Source organism: Penicillium digitatum, chromosome 5, assembly GCF_016767815.1.
Source record: "Penicillium digitatum chromosome 5, complete sequence".
NCBI lineage: Eukaryota > Fungi > Ascomycota > Eurotiomycetes > Eurotiales > Aspergillaceae > Penicillium > Penicillium digitatum.
Window position 1 is genome coordinate 1,127,341 of NC_089388.1, and position 24,258 is coordinate 1,151,598.

General features: G+C 48.2%; 7 protein-coding genes and 1 non-coding gene across 8 annotated transcripts; 2 read left to right on the forward strand and 6 right to left on the reverse strand.

The window, feature by feature from the left end:
* Window positions 1-1,067: 1,067 nt before the first annotated feature.
* Window positions 1,068-2,407, forward strand: Pdw03_1610 (Homeodomain-like; the record flags this gene model as incomplete). Its single annotated transcript, XM_014683125.2, has 4 exons — window positions 1,068-1,142; window positions 1,201-1,272; window positions 1,323-1,482; window positions 1,542-2,407. 4 exons carry the CDS (start codon window positions 1,068-1,070, stop codon window positions 2,405-2,407), a joined length of 1,173 nt encoding a protein of 390 aa, XP_014538611.2.
* Window positions 2,408-3,644: 1,237 nt separating this feature from the next.
* On the reverse strand, window positions 3,645-4,529 carry Pdw03_1611 (Phosphotransferase enzyme family protein; the record flags this gene model as incomplete). The annotated part of the gene is made up of 1 exon (XM_014683124.1): window positions 3,645-4,529. One exon carries the CDS (start codon window positions 4,527-4,529, stop codon window positions 3,645-3,647), a length of 885 nt encoding a protein of 294 aa, XP_014538610.1.
* An 843-nt stretch (window positions 4,530-5,372) lies between these two features.
* Window positions 5,373-5,846, reverse strand: Pdw03_1612 (O-methyltransferase, family 2; the record flags this gene model as incomplete). The annotated part of the gene is made up of 1 exon (XM_014683123.1): window positions 5,373-5,846. One exon carries the CDS (start codon window positions 5,844-5,846, stop codon window positions 5,373-5,375), a length of 474 nt encoding a protein of 157 aa, XP_014538609.1.
* Window positions 5,847-12,146: 6,300 nt separating this feature from the next.
* On the reverse strand, window positions 12,147-12,262 carry Pdw03_rRNA26. Its single transcript, XR_010715622.1, has one exon. It is a non-coding gene; the product is annotated as a 5S ribosomal RNA (ribosomal RNA).
* Window positions 12,263-12,782: 520 nt separating this feature from the next.
* Pdw03_1613 (Mitochondrial carrier protein) lies at window positions 12,783-13,931 on the reverse strand (the record flags this gene model as incomplete). The annotated part of the gene is made up of 3 exons (XM_014683122.1): window positions 12,783-12,989; window positions 13,038-13,767; window positions 13,819-13,931. The coding sequence occupies 3 exons, from the start codon at window positions 13,929-13,931 to the stop codon at window positions 12,783-12,785; spliced, it is 1,050 nt and encodes a 349-aa protein (XP_014538608.1).
* Window positions 13,932-17,461: 3,530 nt separating this feature from the next.
* Window positions 17,462-19,266, forward strand: Pdw03_1614 (Catalase; the record flags this gene model as incomplete). The annotated part of the gene is made up of 7 exons (XM_014683121.1): window positions 17,462-17,492; window positions 17,544-17,673; window positions 17,732-17,966; window positions 18,018-18,110; window positions 18,169-18,588; window positions 18,640-18,724; window positions 18,788-19,266. 7 exons carry the CDS (start codon window positions 17,462-17,464, stop codon window positions 19,264-19,266), a joined length of 1,473 nt encoding a protein of 490 aa, XP_014538607.1.
* Window positions 19,267-20,112: 846 nt separating this feature from the next.
* On the reverse strand, window positions 20,113-21,182 carry Pdw03_1615 (Isoflavone reductase family protein (CipA), putative; the record flags this gene model as incomplete). Its single annotated transcript, XM_014683120.1, has 2 exons — window positions 20,113-21,057; window positions 21,114-21,182. The coding sequence occupies 2 exons, from the start codon at window positions 21,180-21,182 to the stop codon at window positions 20,113-20,115; spliced, it is 1,014 nt and encodes a 337-aa protein (XP_014538606.1).
* An 828-nt stretch (window positions 21,183-22,010) lies between these two features.
* Pdw03_1616 (Transcription factor) lies at window positions 22,011-23,798 on the reverse strand (the record flags this gene model as incomplete). Its single annotated transcript, XM_014683119.1, has 1 exon — window positions 22,011-23,798. The coding sequence occupies one exon, from the start codon at window positions 23,796-23,798 to the stop codon at window positions 22,011-22,013; it is 1,788 nt and encodes a 595-aa protein (XP_014538605.1).
* Window positions 23,799-24,258: the final 460 nt, after the last annotated feature.

Here is a 24,258-nt window from a genome sequence, read left to right on the forward strand (position 1 = left end):
CGTAATTCCGGATCGCACGGCATCCTTCCCCCTGCGCCTCCCTGTTTCAGCTGAGTTCCTCGTCATCGCCTGCGCGCCTTTTCTCCACTTGACTCGCTGTAGATGGAACCATCCATCGGCCCTGGTCGCCCTGATCCTCAAATTAGACCGCTGCGCTGCAACCCTGTGGTTATACTTGGGCGACAGCTTACATGCTTGCCCTCTGGTCCCTTTTTCTTCGATATGTGCTTCTTTTGCCTGCTGCAATGGCGCAGCCTTCTACGATCGGCCCGGGGAGAGAGCATTGACTTGCAATGAGATTCAATTTACTACCTAGTCAGTCGAGCACGATTGAAACGCGGCGCTCACTGAGCTAGTGCTGATCACAAGCTCTCGCCACACCCATGCATTCCATTCGCACTTGCCGCTCTTACGCCCCGCCCATGACGAAGAATGTCTCAATCCCCGGTCATTTTTCGTGAGGTCTTCGATTTAAAGTGGTCTTGGAATAGGCTAGCGTCATCTAACGGATGATGGGCTATCATTTGCTTGGACGCCAGTGTCTGCGCCAAGTGATCTTCCGTGGACGATCTTGCCGCATTTTCACTGTTCTAGCGAGGCGTAGCAAAGAGGACCGAGGAATCTGGACTATCGGAGGTTCCTGGGAGGGTCGGCACCGCCGTGCACATGATGACGTCTCACCCGACTGGACGCCGATGCCCACGCTAAGCACCCTTTCGGAGATGATCTCTCCACTATAGTCTTCTTCCGGCAAGGCGCAGCAGGGCGGACAGTGAAATTATCTGAATATGAAACACTTTGTTCCAATGGGAGAAATGCCGCATGCAGTGTCGGCCTTGCGCGTGACTCATTTGTGAATTCCGTAGTGGATGGGTTGGTGGATCCTCGTATCGGCATTGGTCTCACGACTCTTGTCCGTTCGACCTGCCCAGAACGCTCGCAACAAGGCAGGAGACGGTAGGATGGTATAAAAGATCGTTGGAACTCCTCAGAACGACGCAGGCTGACTACCTGTCACTGACTCTCTCTCATATTCTGATGCATTGCGTTTGAATCTTTTTCGCGGCATGGCACCGATCAATCTGGACGATATCATTCATAATCATCCGCCTGTGAAAAGGCCACATTTCAAACCGCTCCAGGTACCCGGTCACCATGCTCGTATCCTTTCACGGTCATCTTTTAATGCACCCGCGCCAGCACATCCGCCTCTACACGGCCAACACGGCCGTTTGGGTCCTCCACTCTCGGGCCATCCGCCGTATCTTCAAGGTCATTTCAATGCATCTAGTGAAGCCGAGACGTTATCAGCTCCCAACAAGTTTGCAGAAGAAGTGACCATTGACTGCTCGAATGAGTTTGACATGGATGTCCTGAATGCCTTTTCGGGAAAGGATGCGAACGTTGCTATATCTAACATACACACGGCGAGTCGAGAATTGCAAAAAGTTCACAGCCAAACAGAAGCAGATGAAATTGCAGGTCAGTGCTCTCTCAGCCAGCGAAGTTGCCCAGCCCCTGGCTCACGTGGTAGAAAGCAGACGAAGCCACGATGGAGGGAGATACTGTGCGACATTCGAACCCGACAATAGATATAGCAGACGGCAATACAATGGTCAATGGCCACATTCTTGACCCTGCGGGCCAGGAAAAGCAATCAACTCCAACGCGTTTGTTGCCTGGAGATGCTGGAATTGAAGCAGACGAATTACGATTAGAACCGGCAGCTTGTGTCATTGGGGAAAGCATGCCAGCCGAGAGGTACAACAAACAGCCCGTTTCCGAAAGCTATGTGGTTATTAGCCAGGAGAAAAACAGGGCTGCAGCTCATGACGACGAAGGCGGGCTACAGCGTCGTGACGCGGAGAGCCTGTCAGCATCCCCAAAACTTCGTCAAAATGGAATATTGGCGCGTTCAAGCTCACCCGCTTTACAAGGCAGTGAGAAGCAGTCGCCATGCAGCCCAACAAAGGAAGTTACAGGATTTTGTCCAGTGTTGGATCAGGCCCCAGTGTTGGCACAGCCGTCGGTCGTCATCTCCAACTTTCGTCCCCAAGAGCGAGGAACGAAGGACTCTGTCTCAATAACACGTATGGCCTCTCCGAACAGAAAGCGAGACCGTGATGAGTACATATCGGATGACAGCAGCGATGACCCTGATGGCCCCGACGATGCGGACTACGTGGGCGAAAGTGGTGAAGATGCACATGGAAACAGCATTCCTTCTCATCGACTAAAAAGAGCAAGGCGTGCTGCCGTGCAGCTTAAGCCTAGACCTCCACGGCAGAACACTAAACGCCTCTCGGTCGACGAGGCAGTTCAACCCAAAGTGGCCGCAGATCAGACTTCCCCAACAAGCTTGCACGATATCGAAACGATTCATATCCGAGGTTTCCTTACGCGATAGATACTTCTGTCGAGGGTCATCTATTCAGTTACCTTTGAAGAGCAGGCAGAGCATTCCTGCCCTCAGAGACCAGACAGAGCTACATCACATCATGAAAACAACATTGGCAGCCAGCATTTCAAGCAACCCCCCCAGAAAGGGTCCCGCGCTGGGAAAACGACTGGGCTAACCCGAAACCTGTCGAAGGACGACCAACTTTTGATTGAATTGAAGGAACAACGGAGCTTGCCATGGAAGCGAATCGCAGAGTATTTTCCTAGAAGGTCGGAAGGCTCCCTCCAGGTGCGCTATTGCACACGCCTCAAGGCCCGCAAGGCTGGAGCTTCTAGGTATTCTGGGCGGCGTTTTAACGCGGGGAGTGAATCTTCATATAGAAGCGCACCTTGTGAGTCAGTTCAAGCCGCGGGTGGCAAAAGCAAAAGCACCGAAGAAGGTGTGTCAAGGCACCGATACAGTCCACCTCGGCGCAGGCAAACGGTGGACCGCTATTCCCCGGTTTGAGTTGGCAATAGTCATCAGTCTTTCATGCGAATACAATGATAGTATGTATGCAGGTAAAACAGTATTCAATTAGATGGACGGGGAGAGAGAGAAGGTGAGAGTGGAAGGAAGACTATCTAGTTGGTCTATCCTACATGTGATGCCTGAGGCATCCAACAGTCTTTGTCGAATACACACACACAATTCATTACGCCCGGAGGTTTCAAACCTATAGGGCACCTATACGCTATTTGATCTTTCCACTGCATACATTTTGTCATAGTCTCATTTTCGAGAGGAAAAGCTGAACCAGCTGCCAAAAACCCCTCTAGCCCATACGGGTATGTCCTTAACGATTTCTTCTTGTTGTTGTCGTCATATCCTCTCCCCAAAAGCAATAACACATCCCTCTGTGACACCGGACCCCCGACGTGTCCATTCTCGATGTAGTTTCGTGGACCTCTTCCCTGAGTAGCGATTTACCGAGAGTACTTCTCATATTGCCGCCCGAAGTAGCTGACTGCCTCGCCGGCGGCAACACCAGATAGCAGACGAAGGACTGACGAATATCAAGGCTGACGGTAGCTTCTAAATGGAAACAGCTCATTTGAAGTAGATAAAATCAGCGCTTCTTGGAGCATAATTAAATCCCCGGATACCAAGCTCTAGGCTGGAACATAACTTAAGATCAAAACACACCAATCCAACATTTCGTTGTGACCAACAGACACCGGGGTCAACATGGTGTTATCTCGCTCTAAAACTCAAGATCACTAAAGACAACCCGCATCATGGCACCCTCCAGCGGCAAGGGATCGAGAATCTTCTCAACATATGCTGGCCAGTCGTCAATCCACTGCAGGAGGGGAAAGATATGAGAGTATTCCCAGTGCGAAGGATACCATCCAGCCGCTTCCCAGTCGACAAGGGCAGCTACTTCATACTCTTCTTCATTTGTGACAGAATTAACGACTTTTCGTACAAGAACATTCTCTCTGGAGAGATCTCCGTGGGTGAATATAGGTGGATGATTGCGAAGTGCCAATGGGAGGTGGCGAGCAAGATAGTCGGAGAGAAAGCTATGACGATTTGATTCGCTCCACATATTTTTTGAGCGAAGTGCGATGGCTTTTCCAAATTCTTCTTCCGTTTGGAAAGGGCCGGTAACAGCAGCGTCCTTTTCACGAGAAAAAAAATACCTATGGGGAACGGGTCCTCTGTTGACGCTGCCATAAAATCCGGGCGATGGCAGCGCTCTCATCTGATCAAAGATACATCGCAATTGTCCAACAATCAAATTTTTATTTGCCTCGGTGAGCGAAGACCACGCCATCCCTAGAGAAACGTTGGGGATGTATTCCATGACGATATACAGGATGTCCCGATCGCGGTACATGGCGTAGAGTCGTGGTGCTGCGATGTTGAGTCGTTTTTCAACAAAAATTAGAGCATATCCCTCATTTTCGGTCACAAGCGGGCCATATTTCACAACGTATTTGTCTCTGATTACGACCATGCGCCCACCGTAGTCTGATCTCTTAGGGAGGGTTCGTGTTGCCCGTTCAATCTCATTCTGATCGGGAAGTGGCCCTGGTAATTGACCAGCATCCCGATAATAAGGAAGGGAGAAAGGAATAGGCATAGTTGGATGGGCGACGTGTCAAAGAATGGAACAGTTGATGGCAAGTTGAGGATGCGGCCCCAAGAGTTCCTACCCTTACTAAGGTGTAGACCTTTTTAGGCTAGTGGTAAAATCATGTGGTTTCTAGCTAGCACGTGACTTGGGGGATGGGATGCCTGTACACCTATCCCTTTCCACAGACTAGATAGGATTTAGCTTGGCAAAAATCCAAGCATACATCCCATATCCGCTATATTTACTACACAGTCCATAGTGTATTGTATGTCGGAGCATACAGACGTTCCCCTTCGGCCTACGCTTGGTTCGAATCGCCGATGCACCTGTACTGGAGCTGTTGTCAATCGCCGACTCAATGAGAAGCCAACACCTTACTTTTTTTGAGGCTTCCCACCCAATACACAAATAACATATATTGAAAATAATGAGTATAGTTATCTGGTAAGACATGCCTACGAGGTACAGTTCAAATCTATCTACTTTGCACTCATCAGCTCCCAGGAATTGGTATCTCTGAAAAAAAAAGGCCGAAAAACACGGAATAGACCATTCATTCATGGTTTACCACTACTCGAAACAAAGATAGCAACAGACAAGAAAATCCAACAACGAACAGCACATGGTAGTAGAGAAAAAATAGTAAGGAAAAGCACTGGTAGGCAGTTAACACGGACAATGAAATCCAGAAAGCAAAACATCGTATGGCCTCATGCTTTCATATTTTTCAAGAAAAGGCGATGGATATACCAGTACCCAGAGCCAAAACATAACAAAAAGAAATAAAAGAATCGTGTCTTTCAGATTGTCACCAGCGGCCGATAATGGGGCACCAACCCACAGTTTGGTCTATTGCTGAATAACAAGCCCGTTTGCTCTAAGAGCAGGTAGGGCTCGCTCCAAAGTCCACTCAGTGCACTTCACCAAGGGCCTTCGGGGCTCTCCTGGCCCGTAGAAGGTCAGTGGAGCCTGGGTCTTGAATGGTTCGGTTTTCATTGTCTTGATGTTGAAAGCCTTCTGCTGGGGCGGCGCCGGGACGCTCCCCAGGACCCTATTCCAGTCGGCAGGATGCTTGGACACGGGCGTAACGCCCAGTTTCTCAAGCGAGTAGAAAGACTGCGAGTACTCAGGAGAATGCCTTGGTTGTGGGGTATAAATCATCCCATTCGCAGAGGTTATATCACCCATGACGTGGTGCAAGATGCCGCTCTTGTCTGCCGCGGTTTTGACGAAGATAGTCGTGTGAAATCTCGGACTCGGCATATCAGGGTCTTGCATAGCGAGATTGCATCGCGCAAGGTAGACTTCGTAGTACCCAGACATTCCGGCTTTGGTGAAAGGGTAAGTTACAGGCTGAGGAAAGGTTGGGTGTGGAAGAACAAATAGAACTCCTAAGAGAGATTGCAATGGATTGAAGGTGGACTGGAAGAACTATGACCGAAATAAAGCAACTAAGCTCTTTATATATGTTGAACCATGGGATAGACATTTAGTTTTATCCCCCTGAGGCTGCGAGGCTGGCGCTTAATTCGTTCACTCAGTTCTCCGTCTGCATCTTTTCTCCAATGATTTTCTGATTTAGCCTCAGGGTGGTGAGGCTTGGGATTCAAGCTAAAACCAAGCAGGGCCTTCTATTGAATAGGAGGTTGCGCGTAAGTGATACTCTCCTGCCACACATCACAATGTCAGCTCAGTATGCAGCATCCCCAGGCCAGTGGTTTTCAACAATTGCCGCTGGTAGAATGTACTAGGGCAATACCTAGGGGGCTGTGATGTTTTCGATAAGAGCCTTAGGAGGGCGCTTATGCAAGCGGTGAGCTATCTGGTCAGAGACACAGGTGACAATTACAACCCATCCGGCGGGCGTTAAATGGGTGGCTGTTTGTTGAATTCAGGAATTAAGTTACGTTTTACAAGCATTAGATGAGTCAATAGCTCACCAACATGGTGCCTGTTGAGATCTAAAATTGTTGGAATGTCATGTGACCACCACTGTTTGCTCCCAGTACTTAATCTCAGTCTTAGCATGTAGATAGTTTCTCTCTCTCTCAACGCATCAAGAGATTTCCAGTTACATCTACATTCATCGTAGATCTCTAGTATCTCTAACAAAAATACTATTTAAAATACCAAAAATCACTAAATGGCATGCTAAGGCAAGGCAAAGAGGCCTGCTAAGCGCTGCCCACGGACTTGGAGTAGGCTCTCTCCTGTCACATCACCGATTGGTAGACCTTGCCATATTGCTTTTTTGGGCGGCCCATGGGCTGTGCGCAGCCCAAACCCGCCCATCAATACATAAATTACAAAGATACAATATTAGACTTGTCATAATTATTGAGGTAAAAATAATGGAGGCAATAACATGAAAGTCGTTCGGAAGCGCTGAGGAAGGATTTAAGATGTGGGTTCTCTGGGACTCCTTTCTCTACCTTGGGGTAGGTTGACCATGCCGCAGATGCAGGTAATTGTGACCACTGGGTCCACTCAGACTGCCTAGTCTTGACGCGCCCAGCATCCTTCGTGACCAGCGATACGCTTAGTGTCCAGCCATGTCCATGTCTGAGATGGGCTATAATTTGATTTCATGCATGTGCCAAAGCACAGATCCCCTCCCGATTATGAATGATAGGCTGTTTCTTGGCGCTGGCCTGCTCTATTTTTGTTTTAGCACTACTCGGATCACCTCAGCCATTGCTAGGCATATGTGTTTGTTATCGAGTATCAAAAGCGAGGCCTGCCTCACTCTCATATCCTTTTTTGGATCTCAAATTTCGACCATCATAACCCACGTGTTATTGATGACTTTGTCTGTGCAAAACTCCCGGACCCTGATGAAGATCCTATGCTTTTCGAATTGGTAACGTCTTACATGATGCACGGCCCCTGCGGAGACCTTCACCCCAATGCCGTCTGTATGGTCGAAAAGAATGGGCGGAAGGTATGCTCAAAAAGCTTTCCGAAGCCTTTTCCCAATGAGACAATTCCACCAGATAACGCATACCCCATTTACCAACGCCGTCAAGGGTTCAGTCACACAGTGAAGCAGCCATTATATCGTGATCAAGATATCCAGATTGGTAACGAATAGGTGGTTCCTTTTAATCCATTCCTTCTCCGTAAATACCGCGCACATATCAATGTTGAGGTCTGTGCTGGGATGTTCGCTGTGAAGTACTTGCATAAGTATTTACACAAGGGCCCTGATCGGGCTACTGCGGAATTGACGCTAAATAAGGCAAAGGACTTGATCTCCGGCCGATACATTGGATCATCTGGGACGAAACCCCTATGACATATCGGGATGTTTTTGATGCGGTGGATAGGATGCTTCGTGATATTCGCGAAACTGACTACCCTGGGGCAAGCCAGCTTTGGTGGTATTCCGACAGTCTTTGGCGGTGACTTCCAACAAACGCTACCAATTGGTCCTCAGGGTAGTAATACCCGCGCCTCGATTGTTCAATCCACTCTACAGTTTGCCCTATGTCTGGGATTCTTTAATCCAAATTCTCTCATTGGTTGAAAATATGCGCCTTCGCTCAATAAATCCTGCCAATGTCTCCCTCGCCCGATGGCTTTCCCAGCTTTGTACGGATGAAGCGATGGAGGGGTTGATTCCGGTACTAGATTGTCTCCTCCCAAATACAGGCTATAAGGTAGATAAATTTGTGGACTCAACTTATCCCGAAGATGACTTGCATCGGTTAGCTAATGTGGCCGATCCTATAACTCTCTCACGTTCCTGTTGGTTCTTTGCGGAGCGCGCTATTCTAACAACAAAGAATACTGATGTTGATGCCTTTAATGAGTCTATTCTTCCGTTTCTCCCAACCGAAGAATGGAGTTTAAAGTTATCAGACTCATGTGACCTTGGTGCCGGTCTCAATTCTGATATTGATCTACGGGAAGATTTAACACAGCAATATCTACGCACTCTATCTCCGAATGGTTTCCCATTAAGTGATATTCGCGTAAAGAAGGGCGCTCCGGTAATGCTGCTTCGGAATATCGATCCGCGTAACGGCCTTTGAAATGGTACCCGTATGATTGTGACCAATATCCGTCCTCGATGTCTTGAGGTATCAATTATGAGTGGTCCATGCCTTGGGGAAACGCGCCTGATCTTCCCTATCACCTTGACCTCAAAGGACAATGACTATGCATTTATAGTTAATCGTGTGCAGTTCCCAATACGGCTAGCCTTTGCTATGACTATCAATAATTCACAAGGTCAATCGCTTGCTAGGGCAGGCCTCGATCTCCGTATATCTCCTTTTGCGCACGGCCAGCTCTATATTGCATTCTCCCGCTCATCGGACGCAAGTCAGGTATAGGTCCTTTTACATCCTGAGAATATTGAAAAGGTTTTGAATAATGTGGTTTACCGTGAGGTTATTACCCCCTTTTTACAACTACCAGGTTCCCAGGATATCAGGGCCCCCCTCTCTCGCACATTAGCAAGCCGTCGGCGAGCTTTAAATTTATGTAGAAGAGTATAGTATACTACATTTATTGAGTACATATATCTCTTACTCGACATTGTGTTTTATGATAAAGGATGATCTTTATAACGCCGAGTAGCATGTAATGTAGCCAACTGCAGAACAATATGCTTACATTACCCTCTATACTTTTAAAAAAATACCGACATTTGACCTATGCCTACCTTTTGTTCATTGACATGTATCTGTGCTATATACAAATTGACTGGGTTACACAATTACCTTCTTAAGAAGACGGAGGATATACCTGACATTGCATGTACAAGGGCTATAAAGTCCCTATAGAATTAGGTCTCCAAGCTCCAAAAGAGAAGACTATAATGGATAGACCATGAGAAAGGAGATAACTTACTAAAAATGGCAGAAGTGTGGTTGTTCTTTCTCTAATATATGTTGTTAGCTTAATTTTCTATGTACAAGGGCTTAGCAAGGGAGGGAGGCCGCGCTATGCGCGGCCCAAAACCTAGTATATGAGTAATCAGCCATCCGGACTTGGAACATTCAAAGCTCCCTTGAACTTTTTTCTTGGCTATCTCACACACGTTGTTCACTACAACACCTTGTCTCTTTTTACTTCGAAATATGGAACCCTGCAAGGTCAGTGATCATCATCAGGTATCTTTCAATTTGGATGAGCTGACATAGTATTAGACACTCTATCTAAACGATATTCCTATCAATGTAATAGAGGCCGAGCGGTTAGATCCAGGGCGCACGGTGTTTCGGCTGACACTCTCCTCTCCATTATGCTACAATGTTCCATCAACATCGACAGTAATAGTCAAGTAGCAGAGAATCGGATGGGAGGACGAGTTCCAACGAGAGATACAAGCATACGAAAAGTTGGAAAACCTCCAAGGAACTATTATTCCAATCTTTTTTGGCCAAGGCTCCTTCAATGGCCTTGATGCGCTTGTGATTTCGGAGGTTGGGGGGATTACCCCACATGATCTCGCTCGTGGAAACTTCGGCGTCCAGCAGGAAGCGCTACTTACAGAACTGAGCCTGCTACGGAGTACAACCTTAATACCTTAATATTTACAAAATCCATTTCAGCCACCTCTGTTAGAGATACTAGAGATCTACGATGAATGTAGATGTAACTGGAAATCTCTTGATGCGTTGAGAGAGAGAGAAACTATCTACATGCTATGACTGAGACTAAGTACTGGGAGCAAACAGTGGTGGTCACGCGACCTTCCAACAACCTCAATAGCTGTCGTAAGACGAGCCTGTCCGGCGTTGGGGTTTGGCACCTTTCCGACCACTTTAGTTCCATTTTCTATGGTGAACAATAATGTTTTGTTAAACATGCCATCAGGAAATCTTTCGATATGAACAAATTCCCTCGCGCCGACCGAAGCAGCGGCAAGCCTCGCAAGTTCGTTCATATCAAATTGCACCCGACGTATTAACAGTTTATGTTCTTTATTTGATACAAATCGTCCCCTTGTATACTCGAAGAACTCGTTGACCGAGTTGCAGTTTTTGTGTAATGTCAGTTTTAGTGTAATGACCTGCTAAAGCCTGGTCTGAAAAGGATAGACGTAACCTCTTGAAGGGCGTCGCTGATTGCATAGATAGCCGGCGCATAACTACGGTAGCGTCTAAATCAATGGGGATGCTGCAGTGATGCGATGATGAAATAATGAAAGGTGTAAGTTCATGTACGATGATATTTGACCGCCTAGGGGTAACAAATCCGCTCACGTGAGCAAACGCTGTTCCGCTGGGTCTAGACCTCGCCAACGCGGGTTTGGGTTGGGTTTTCAATTTCCTTACCCGCCCATGGGCAACCCACCGCGGGTTTTGGCCTTGATGAACCCGCCCATGGGTTCTTGGCGGGTACCCGCGGGTTGCCCAAAATACCCAAAAACATGCATAAATCGTAGATAAACCTGATTCGTCATCTGATGTAATTTTGGTCATTTATTTCTGTCACGCTTTTGGGTGGATGTTACACTGAAACAATGAGCGCCATCGATCTGGAAATATAAAACTATTCTCTACATGTAGATCACTGCCCCCATCGCCGTGCTTTACACATCTGAAGGGATTACAGGCCACATTGATCATTTTATGTAAATTCATCAATTGAGAATCTTTCGAGTGAGCTCCAAAATATTGTCTTTAGTTCGATAATTTAAGAGTGATTTGGACCCTCTCAGTGTCCTCCCGAAGTCGTATTCTTCATGTTCCTTTCCAAATATTCTCAGCTAGAAGCTATCAGTTACGCCATCGAAACAATTAGATAATCGAATATTACTGCATAACTTAGTGTAAAATGATCAGTCAGCTTTTTTTGCTTTTTTGGGTAATCGCGGGTACCCATTGGGGTCTTGGGTTGGGTTTCCCGGATGACAACCCACCCACGGGTTTGCTGACTAAGACCCAATTCGGCCCATGGGCTGGGTTTTCGCGGGCGGGTTTGGGCGGTGGGCGGGTTTTGGCGAGGCCTAGTCAAGGGTATTCCAAGTTCTCATAGAGTAGAATTGCCATTTGCTTGTCGCAGGCCGAAAGTGGCTGCCTTCCTGCAGTCCTTCCCTTTCTGCCGGTCGTACCGCACGTGAATGCTGACTGACTGATTGATTTGTTGGCTCTCGGTGGCCCATCGGTGCGCCTTGTAGGTCACTACTGGTTGGTGACGGATAGGTCCGTAACAATACGTTATTACTTTCTTACTATAACCAAAGCGCCTTCCCTATTTAAATCCATTATAGAGCCATTTTAGAAGTGTCCTCTATAGTAACAAAGATGTCACGGTGTGAACCGTAATGCTTAGTAAGAGGAAGATCACGACACGTGATCTCCGACCTGTTTATCTTGAACTTCAGTTCTAGATCCTGTTGTAGCTCTTCGAGCTACGTCTTGTATAATAGCCTGCCCCTGCCTGTACCTGTCAAGTGGAATCTGATCTGTTATGACCTGTTCCTACCAGTCATCTCCTATCATACCGTCCTGCCAGCCTGCACCCTGACAAACGAGATTATACCATTGATGGTAATAAAGGAGATAGGGGCTATAGACGCAAAAAGGACTCGAAAAGATCAAATGAAAAACTATGAAATACATAATCACAGCAGCTATTTCTCCATTTCTCCTCCAACCAAGAAAAAAATACATACAACAGTGAGGATTCGCTGGTGGTCACCCACCCAACTACTAACTCACCGGCGTGTGGCTTAAGTACGGCTGAGCGGACGGGAAGCCCTGTTTTCCACACCCTATGGTCGTATGTATCATCTACTACAAAACCAAGATATAGATAGCACAAAAAGTGGTTTGATCAATTATTGCATCCGGCGTGCATAGTTCCAGATCGAGCAATACATTATGGAACCTGAAGATTTGGGTAGACAGAGTATTTAATCAAGAACACTTGTAGGTCTTTTAGCCAACGTTCCTTTCGTGTGTAGCACGTGTTCAAAGGCCAATAATGACTTGCTTCGGCGAAGAATGCTGAGAAGTGGTATGATTCTTGACACAAAAAACGATACAACTAGAGTAATGATAAACCAATGATAACGATGAGGCGAAGAATGTCAGAGAAAATTTCATTGTAAAGTTACATACAAGGAATATGCTAAAAAATAGCGCAACCCCCGGGGCCACGGGTGAAAGATGAGATTATGTAGTTGAGATGAACCACGCCAAATATGTTACAAGAATGTTGATACAAGAATGTCTGATAGTTTTCCGTTCCAGAAAGCATAAGAGCCAGATCTATAGATAGTGTACAGAGTTGTGCTTGAGCTTAAGCACCAGTAATCCTCAGCACGAATTCATATACGCCAAGGGTAATGATGGCCGATGGTAAAGAACGGAGCATGTGAGGAGCGAGGCCTCCGTACAAGCCCGCCATACCTTCTTCTTTAGCGATTGTACGGAAACATTGTACCAGGCCTGTGTACTTAGCCTGGCCATGCTCCATAGGTGCCTGGCGCAATCGTGTTCGGATAACCTAAGAACGTAAGTGTGTGACAAAAACAACCAACTCGGAGTGAAGTACCTCATGAGGATATGTGATTAGACCTGCTACTAGTTTAGCGGAAGACGCAGCACCGCTAGTGCTAACCCAGTGGAAAACTTCGTTCCAGAAGGGAGTCCTTGGCCCCTCGGTAGCTTCTAATGACCGATTGAGCCTAGTTTTCAACTGCTCATAGAGCACCAAGTGTAAGGCCGTTTCAATCGAGCCCAGATAGCTTGCACTCAATCCTCTGTAGAAGCCACCTAGACCCTCATTTCGCATGACCTGCCGGACACAATCAATGCTATTGCGATATCGACGTGTTGAAGGACCACCAGCGTGGGTTTGTGTTTTGTCAAGTTGCAGTCGTGTTTTGACAAGCCATATTGGATTTGTTGCTGTAGAAGTTGCGAGACCTGCGCAGATTGCAGCTTGAGCATGGATGAGAGCCGAGTCTTCCGTATGTCCCATGAGTTGCGCTCCGACACGTTTGCAATTCCCGTATACGTAAAACTTGATCGCGGTCGCCGGGACTACACCTGCCATGCTAGGACCGAGACCTCGAAAGAAAGCTCGCCACCCTTCAGCACGATAGATGGAGCTGATAATCCGGAGTGTTTTATGATTTGATCGTTGAAGAGGTCGTGATGATTGGTTTGATTGGTGAGAGGAATCGGAGCCCCTAATTTGTGGTTGGTAGAAATCGGACTGAAGACGTGTTCGTAAGACATCAAGAGGCGAAGTTACTATCGCAGTGGCCATTCCGCCGCTCCTAGATAAATGTCAGAAGAGTTACAGGTGATGCAAGCTGGAGAAGACATACGCGCCCGCAAGAAGGTGCACCCAAGAACTGACAGCCTTCTTTGTCGCGAGGACTGGGACGACCTGCTCCCCTCCTTTTGTAGGATCGTACCGAGCCTGAGCATTCCCCTCCATTTTCGTGTCGTACCTTGATGAAGATTAAGATCACTAGAGCGAGTCTGGGCACTTTTTTTCGGCGGTATGCTTTTCCGCTACCCACGTGACCTTGGAAAGCCTTATCGTCACGTGTTTGACCCTCTTGTCACATCCATTGTCATGCCAACAAGTCCAGCCTTGAAGACCTCAGCACATGTACCTATTTGGTAAGCCAAAAGATCGTAACAACATTCAAGACGTCCGAGCATCGCCGCAGCTGGTATAAAGATTTATGCATAAACACGCTCTCTTTGGATAATTGGGGATGTTGATGCCCTAAGCACAGTCATCTGACCGACCTAGTTCAATTTCGTCCTCCCTGTGTCAAGAATATCTCCTTGTCTTTCTCTTCAACTGGATTAACCACGATTCTCTCCTTATCATAGCTGATATGACCATCCATGATCCTGGGGCTGAATGTAGCGATACAGATGCCGAGTTACTCGCAGTCCTGGGGAAATAGGATTTCATTACCGCCATAGTTCAAGCAAGTCTGCCATGTGCATCGTTTTTGAAAATCAGTGGTAGAGTTGTCGAAGAGTGCCATGCGCTTGTAGCAGCAGTTCGTGATACAAAGGAAATTGGCCTCGCTACCGGACGAACCATGTCAGTCGGAATTAGGTGCGAGAGACAAAATAACAGTCTTGTCGGTCATACAATCTGGGTGGTCATAAATATTTGGGACGTCCACATGACTGTCACTCTGGGCCGAATAACTACCACAGATTTACAAATAGATCGTCTCGCTCGCACCACACAGGACGAGGAAAGGCGGCGTGAACTATTCTCGCATTGGTACACCGAGACTGATCTCTCTCGATTATTTGACCCCATCCTCGCCGGCTTCAATTTGGCCTGTCAAGATTTCAAAGAATTTCAATAATGCCAAACCCCATGACTAACTCGCGGTTGAGCCTTTTCAAGCTGTAATCAAGACAATTTGGAAAATTTACATACTTGGTGCCGTCTGGAGAACCCAGATCTGGGGTCGATCGAATGAAGGGGTGTCAACGGCTATGCTATTTATACTGTACTTAGCTACTCACTCTTCTGTTCTCTCACAACCTCCTAGTACAAATTCAACAGTACTAGCCCTATCTCTACCAATTTCACGATCTACATTACTAGGTTGATTCCTTGATTGACAAGCTCAGAGGGGAGGGGGGAACAATTTCAATCTAATTGGTGTCCAAATACTCCTGCCATCGATTCTCGGTTCTTATCCTTAGACACACGTCTACCGCTGCCAAAGGTAACGAGCAAAGTTGGGTATAAGACATCAGTCTACCCAGTTCAACTTGAGCTCGTCGACATCCGGGCTTTAAATGGCTATAGCTTACATCCTGAAACATTCATGAGCCCCAACCCAGAAACAATCCCCGGAAGAAATGAAAGCAATGATGGAGAACAAGCGCGCCCTGGCATATTTGACTACTGTTGAACAGGCTGGCGCAACGGCTATCTGTGCCTCTGTCTTCAGCAGACTAGAAGGGAAAGACGGATTGTATTTGGAAGGAGCATCTATAGCAGCCCAACCGGCTCCTTCGGGCGCGGATGGACTGGAGTATGGATACGGCTGTTGGGAATTTGATGAGGCAAAGTTAAAGGAATTGTGGGAGCTTAGCAAATGTTTGTAAGACGTAGAATAACTGCTGAGATTTATCCGTATACCTCGAAATGGCTTCGGATCATTTAAGATTCTACGGAGGCAAAGTTTGAACCCTGGGCCTAGTTAATTACCTATTCTTCTTGCGGAAGACACTGGAACGACTTGCACTCGAGTCAATATTGTAGCGCAATCCTTCAAAAGACTCCACTGCTTCCTTCTCTCGCTCAAATGCAACCTCTGTCGGATGCTTTGCGGTATAGAGTAGTCATCAGGTAAACAAAACTTGCTGGTTGCTTTGCATACTTCTTCAGTACTCTGACCCAAGTCATGGTATCTTACTGAGTGTAAACGCCTAGAAGTAGATACATTTAGAGATTTACACTGCAGGAATAGCTTCATTGTTGGCCCGATGTTTTCAACTACAGGAGTTTAAATGGTGGAGATGGAGCTTTAAGACTGTAAAAAACCTGAGAATCTGGTGATCGTTGGTTTTTCCCTGTATAAGAAGCTTCATTTCACGGCTGATTCTTAAAGAAGTTCTAGAGAGCTTAGGTACTTTACCTATCAAGGTTTCTATCAAATTCATTCAGGTATTTTCAAATTCCTACCCACTTGAAATTGGGCTAGCAATGCCACTTCGCAATCGGCCCCGTTCACGCATATTAGTTGAGTTCCAGTTCACTCCTCATACAACGGCGGGACTGAGCGCCACTTCTGACGTCCAAATCGCAATTGCTCTTTTTGGTAGCCCACGAACCACCGAATGCTTGTCGGCTGTACAAATACGTAGGTGCTCCTTCTCCTTCCCCACAGTAATCGAGAATGCAATCAACAGTAAATCTAGATTGCCTCGTAGTGCCCTGGAGTCTTGTCTTCGCGTGTGACGATCACAGTACCAATCCCACTCTGTCACTCGGGAGGCGCAAGACCGGTCTCCGTGGTTATGTGGATGTATGTGATGGCCTAGTTGTCGAGGTTAGCAAATGTGCCTTTGTCAGGAGTTCCAACCCGGTGGACGACAATGGGGGAAGTTGAGAAAAGCCGGCACTGGCGGGGCACGCTTGTTAAAGATGAGGTGGTTCGAGGGGACAGTAATTGCCGGCCATGGGAGACCGCTATCACTCTGGCATCGGACTGTTACCGCTTGGATTGTATCTTTCGAAAAGGGTGCTGGAGAAGAGGGAATCTAGTTGGAGGCTGTATTCTTGGTAGCTGTAGGAGGCACAGTGGGCTTGGACACGTGAGGACGCGGTATTGCGCTTGCTTCTGGGCCCGAGTCTGAATCTGTGTTAAGATTGTCCCATTTTGAGTAGTCGATTAGAGGCATTGTGGTGGCTTTGGCTTGTGCGAGAAACCGTTTCACCTGGCGATTTTTTCTGAGCATAAGTAGAGGGGTAGCTGGTGTAGGCTCCGACCAAAAAGAATTGTTCATCACAAGATATTTCCAGCCCAAAGAATTCTTGCCGTTCTTGTCGAATTACGAGAAAAATCAGGACTAGAGTAAATCCTTGAATTCTGAACTGGTAGGGCTGATAGAAGGCTTGCATGTTATCCCACAGTAGAAGAGATGTAATCTCCAACACGTGTTCGACCCCTCGTGAGGGGAACCCCCCCCCCGCACGAGGCAGTCACCATTTCTGGCCAATCAGAGCTGCGGCAATTGTTATCGGGACAGTCTCAACTCGGTGACCGACTTTTGCGATCTGCGGGTTGTTGAGAATCCACCTTTGGCAAATCATTCGGGTCTCAATCCCCTCACCTCACGAGAACCTTTCAATTGGGGGTTCCCTCATGGGGGGTAGTTTCAAGGTCTTGACCCACCCCTGGGACCAGTGTAATAAAAGGCCATTTCCCAGAAGACAGTAGCCAAATAAAAGTGGAAATTTTCTAAATAATTCCAATGGCGAACCGTACCTTTACATTTGCAGAAGGTATCGTAACAAATAAAAGAAAACAACTCTTCCTATTCTGACACTAGATAGGCCAGCCAATTGCAGACCCATCGGTCAGTACAACGTTGCCTACTATTGGCGGCGGCGGCCTCACGACACTGGGTGACACGCTACTCATTGAGACACTTTCGCACTTCAACCGCGAACGCATTCCCGAAAGGTTTGAGATCATCTGAAGAGAGATTTTTGGCAGGGAAAGCGATTTTAACGGAAGACAGAGTCGTTCATGCTAAAGCTGCAGGCGCTTGGGGAGAATTCGAGGTTACAAATGACATTTCTTCCTTCACATCGGCCAAGTTCCTCAACGGGGTTGGCAAGAAAACCCCCGTTTTGTTCCGTGCAAGCACTACCGGTGGTGAAAAGGGTAGTGCAGACACTGTCCGTGATGTGCGAGGCTTCTCTGTCAAGTTTTTCACAGAGGAGGGTAATCACGATATTGTAGGAAACCACATTGTAAGTGATCATCGTCGACTCTAGCATTGCATATTGCTAATGTCCCCGAAGCCTGTGTTCTTTGTTCGCGATCCTATGAGGTTTCCCTCTCTCAACAGAAGCCATAAGAGAAATCCTGCCACCAACCTACAGGATTGGACCATGGTGAGTACTAAAATCAAGGGTCCGGTAACCATTTTTTTTGATGAAGCTAACCGTTTAGTTCTGGGATTTCCACGCGAACCAACCCGAAAGTGTTCATGCTCTGATGCACCTTTTTAGCAATCGGGGGATTCCTGATTCCATCCGCCGAATGACAGGGTTCGGTATACACACCTTTAAGATGGTATCAGCTGATGGTGGCTTCCGATACTGCAAATTCCACTTCCGGCCGACCCAGAGTATCACACACTTCTCTAATCAGGAAGCTACGCGCATGGCTGGCGCAAACGCCGACTTCCACACTCAGGATTTGTGGGATGCTATTGCTCGAGGAGAGTTGCCGGCCTGGAAACTCTACGTGCAGGTCATGGAGCCCGAGCAGGCTGAAACCTACGGCCGTGCTCTGTTTGATATCACCAAAGTTTGGCCCCACAAGGATTTCCCCTTGATCGAAGTTGGCCAAATGACTCTTAACAAGAATGTGGGTGACTCTTGATCTGAGACATGAAGCAAACGCTAACAACAGATCCAGCCGGAGAACTATTTTGCCGAGATCGAGCAAGCGGCATTTTCACCTTCGAATATGGTGCCCGGCATTGCAATGACTCCTGACCCTAGTAAGTTCACACCGACTTAATCGTCCAAGTAAGATCGGATCCTAATTACTTTTGTGTGTACAGTGTTGCAGGCGCGCATGTTCGCCTACCCCGACGCCCAGCGATACCGTCTCGGAGTGAACTATACACAGCTTCCTCCAAACCGTGCAATTTGCCCAGTATACGCACCATTCGAGCGCGACGGTATGGGAACCGTGACCCGAAACTATGGTGGTGATCCCAACTATGTGCGGAGCTCACTGAGTCCTGGCGTCCCCAGCCAGACTGTCTCCAACGTACGACACACTGAGCGCATCTTGCGCAACGCTGTTCTCGGCCATAATGAGATCCTAGTTGACGATGAGGATTTCATTCAGCCACGAGACCTGTGGAACAGGGTCTTTGATGAGGCTGAGAGAAGGCAGTGGGTATCAAATGTGTCGGAGACTTTAGAAGACCTACCTGATCAGCTCAAGGATGCTGTCACTGCCATGTTCAGCAAGGTCGATCCCCGTCTTGGTCAGCTGTTAGAAGCTAAGGCCAAGAACAATTCTCGTCTCTAGGTCTTTGAATTTTTAGTTCTAGGGCCCTAATTTTTCTATGAAAATAATAGAATTATGCTAACGTGTTCCACCAGTGAGTGGTCCATCCCAAAACACGTGGTCAACGCGATAAGTTGCAATTTGATATCATAACAACGATTGTCTCTATAGAGCTTTCCTAGTAGCCCAGGAACAACCTTTGGGTGATGTGTAGTTTCTCTTGGGAGATGAGAAGATTCTCATGACTGTGCTTGGGATTTATGTATGTCTTGTTTAAGCCATGTAATTTTGAACACCATGATACTGTGGCACTTCTGTCCTTTTCAAATTAAGATACATAAGGCGTAAAAGCCTCCGTCCTCTAGTCTTGGCATCACTACTCTCAGTACTACTCTAAGTACCCAAAGTCATAGTTGTACTAGGTCCACGTCTACGTCCACGTCCACGTCTAAATCTAAATGACTGTAATCTGTGGAACTTGCGTGATCTGAAGCTAGAGCCTAGTATAAAAATAAAAGGCCATCTCATCCTCGAAGTTCCATTCTAGTAGGAAAAAGTGTTACCACAGTTCGTGCTCCGTAAATTGAGATGCATTATGGAGACGATGTTGACTTGTCTCTCAGATTATCACTATCCCTGTAAAGCCCACACTAGCTGAGGAAACTAGGTTCAATTTGAGCCTGAGAACGAATGAGAAGTACAGCAGAGAGCACAATCCATGGTGATAGAAATAGCACCTTTCCCTACCAGGTTGAGATCCTCTCCAAGGAAAGTAAATAGCCTTTTAAACAATGATCTTCAAAACTGCTGTAATTCGAGTCTTACTGTCCGTGTATTGAATGATTAAAATTCTGTAGATGCTATTGTCTATGACGCCATACGCTCAACCCGACGCTGCAGGTCCTTGACCATATCCACCCCGGCCTTGGTAGCCTCATCCAGGTTCTCCTCCGGCAACCCAAACAGGTCATTCTGCGCTTTAGCCAAGCACTCACTCGGATCTTCCGGGTAAAACGCCCTGGCGTACAGCATCTTGCTGAAACCAGCCATATTACCAACCTTAACTTGCGCCAGGCCCTCCTCGTATCGTTTCTTGGTGGCCTCGTGGGTGACCGTCCAGTCGGCATCAGTGGTGCCCGTGACGCGCTTTACACTCTCAAAGATGTCATTTTGGTTGACCACAAAGCTCTTAATGTACACGCCCTTGTTGAGGAACCCGGAGACGGTAAGACTCTTGTCGTTTTCGTCATCGGGAAGCTTCTTGAGGCTCAGAAGGTCGGCCACGGCGCGCCCAACCTGCGACAACGTTGACGTTGAGGTTTTGGTGTTGCCATCGTCGTAGAGTGTCAGGGAACGCTTGTCAAAGTCGAACCCAAAGCGCGCCTCACCACCTGCCAGGCTGTAATCGTACCAAAACCCACAGCACACAGCAATCCACTGCATACCGAGTCTCTCGATCTCGCCCCTTTGGGCACTGCCCACGGGGCCTAGAATCGTATCTTGCCCGAATTTGATGTGGTCAATGTCGCCGGCGTAGCTGTTGGGCATGACGTAGGGAACACCAGCTTTGGCAGCCGCCTGGACGAGCTTGCTATGAGTGTCCCGGGGCGCTGTGGGGGCCATAGTGATGATTAGAAATTGCTGGTCCTTGAGAGCGGCGACAATGGTGGCCTCATCGTCGTAGTCAATTGGGGCGACGAGGACGCCATCGGCGAATTTGTTGCTGCTGTCTTTGCGGGAGAGAGCTGTCACTGTGTGTTTTCCGGTTTGAAGGAGAGCAGCAGCAATATGCGATCCAATGGTACCTCCAGCCTACGGGTGTTTGTTAGTGTTGCTGGGTACGCCCTGTTGTTGAGGGGCTTACTTACACCGACTATGGCGATTCTCTCGATAGCATTCTTGAAGCCGGCGGGCTGGTCTTTGGCGTACTGGAGCATTTTGGCTAGTTTGAACAAGATCCGAAATTGAGTATTGAAATGTGTCAACTGCTGCGATTGTGGGTAATCGAAGTTTTGTAGCTGGCTTGTGTGCGTGTGGCTTGTCCCTGAAACAGAGAATGCCCGTCTATTTATAACATTTCAAGACTCAGTCTTGATTCTCTCTATCTCTATGGTCGGACTCGGAAATTTCGGACACCTGTTCTCAATGTCGTATGTCCGACTTAGTCTGGCCGTAGCTTCAAACTTGATTCGCCCGGAGATAATGGCGTCCGGGAGCCACGACGCGATGCAATGCAATCAACGATCGTTGTCGCCGTCATCGCCGCCGCAGCCGCAGCCACAGCCGCAGCCGTTAAACGCTGGTTCGTCGTCACTGATGCGAGTACTGTTGGGAAGGCCCCACTGCTATGGAGATCGTAAATGGTCAAGATTGATCATATTTTAATAAGTTCGTGCAAGATATAGTACGATGACACTGGCACTTACACTCACACGGTCTGGCAGCGGTCGATGGGCGCCGGGTGATCCATTCCGCATTAGCCGTTGCAGCCGCACCCCACTAAGCCGCACCAAGGCAGTGATCTTTCAACTACGGACTGATGGAGCTCCGAGCATGTCTCCGCAACGTTAAGACGATGGGAATGAAAATCCAAGAAGGGGCACGGATTTAAGCAAGCTTCTTTGCGCCTCAAAGGATTGACAAATGGGTATTGGAAGCCATTCTATCGCCAATCCATATAATCACAACGCTGAGTTTCACAAGACCATTTCAGGATGCCACATGATGGTTTGATGAATTGCATGTTGATCCCTCGCTGAATGGAGTTAATACATGTTCAATTGCCCCTGTGCCAATTGCATGTCAGGACCGAGCATAGATAAATATGGTTCAATGAGGAACTGGTCCCAGTCCTCCCCCCAGCCCATGTCTTGCACAGTGGCGATGGCCTCGGATTCCGGCTGCGCCTGGAGGGATTTATAGCTCGCCTCGACAGCTTCCATCTGGGCAAGTTCCTTACGCTTCTTTGCCATACTGAGACTGAGCAGATGCTGCGCCATCGACAATGCCTTACGCGTCAGTCCTGTGTCGGCAGCGTAAACCAGATTCTCTAACCCCTTGAAGGCGGCAGCAATGTGGACGGAGGCGGCCGGCGCGTCGATGGCCAACAGGACGCAGGTATATTGGAAGACGCTGCCGATGAGGTTCCAAAACAGATGACCCTGGTTAGCTAGCTGCTCCGCCGCCTCCACTGCGGCGTTGCCGTTCTCAATGACGAGCTGAATGATCTCGTCCGATATGCCCATCTTGAGCTGGTAAATGCGTCGATAGAAGCAAAACGCGAGGTCCGCCTTAGTCACCACCAGGAACGGATGTGTGAAATGGAGCCTATCCAATGCTCTGAGACGCTCAGATAGCTCCTCCCTTGGAATTGAAGGCTGAAATTCGAGGTGGAATGGAGAGTTCGGCGCCGGGATGATCTGGGCCATTTGCACGAACTGGTCGGCCACGGATCCTGATGTCGGGAGGATAGCCTGGCAAGTCACGGCCCTAAACAGTACAGACGAACGATCGTACTCATAGGACAGCATGTTGTGCCCGGCCCACGAGATCCAGAAAATTCGCCTCAATCGGTCCGCATCATGTCCAAGGATAGCGGCGCCGGCGGTGGACGCCATCTTTTGTATGTTTTCTTCGTCGTGTAGCCCGACCGCTTCGCAGAGGTGCATGGCGGTGCACGACGCAACCCAGGCATTATTAGGGCGGGTCGTGGCCCGTAGGTAAAACACTCGCATGCCCCACGCGATGATGTGGTCGATGCTCAGCATGCGCATGGAGGACGGATCATCGAGAATGGCTTTAGCATACTGCACCAGGTTAGACTCCCGCGGGTGACTATTGGGGGATAGGAATGACCCGAGAGCAGCAACGCCCGCGGCCACGGCGCCAAAGGCGACCGCGTTGCTGCCGGAGCCCTGGTAGTAATCCCGACATCGCTGGGCATAGATTCTCGGGTCCATGTAATCGGCGATAGGGGCCATCGCCGAGAAGTACACACCCGAGAAGAAGCCAAGATCGTCCTCGGAGATGAGCTTCCTCAGCGAGCCATGAGCGTTAGAAGCCTCCTCGGGGCGGATGCCAAAGTTGTAGGCGAAAGAGTGCATTTTGGGAGGGCTGTCAGAGCCAAGAGCCACGCTCAGAATGTGCGGGAATACCATGGCCGCAGATGCCCCAGCGTATCTAGACTTTTGCTCGTCGAAGATGCCGGCGGACGTGGTGGTGGCTGCGCCGGCTGCGACAGTATGACTCTGCGTCGACGAGCCGTCGACCCCGCGGGGATCTCGCGCTACATAAGACAGGCGGTCCGGACTCCGCAATGTGGCGGCAGTCTGGTTCCCTATGCTACTTCCGCCGATGGTGACGCGCTCGGCTTGGAGTGGAGCGTGGATGCCGTCTCCCAAAATGCCACTGGTGTCGTCCCCAGTGTAACTGCAGTTATATTCGTAGGTGGTGCACGTGCCACAGGGAAACTCGCCGTCGCATTTTCGCTTGCGCTGGTGGCAAGGGATGCATGCCTTCCTCGCACGTTTTCGCTTGGTGATTCTCGTCGACATGATTACTTAAAGTGCATGAGTGTCCAGTTGCTTAGCGCTGAGGGCTCGTTTCACTGGAGGCTTCATGCATTCCAAGGCACGCATAAGCGAGCGCAGCCTGGAACAACACGATGCTTGCGATGTCTTCTTCACTTATATCTCAACAATCACGGTTTAAATTGCTTCCATTGTCATTCGATAACTATCGACAAGGACTTTAAACGCTACGCTGTAATTTTGTGAAATTGAAAAGCTGAAACGTGTGGTATTGAAAATTACGTTGCTGAAAGCTCAAAATGCAAATTTCCTACAGTCATTTGCATTTTCTCAATTCCTCAGAGAGGAGAGATTTACCTTTAAAAGCATTCACCTGCAAGGAAAAGTCGCCATAGACCACCCTGTTATTGAGATAATGAATCATAATTCATCGCATATACTATTGTGTTTTGGACTGCGCCGCTGGCGTGTAGAATAGGACGAG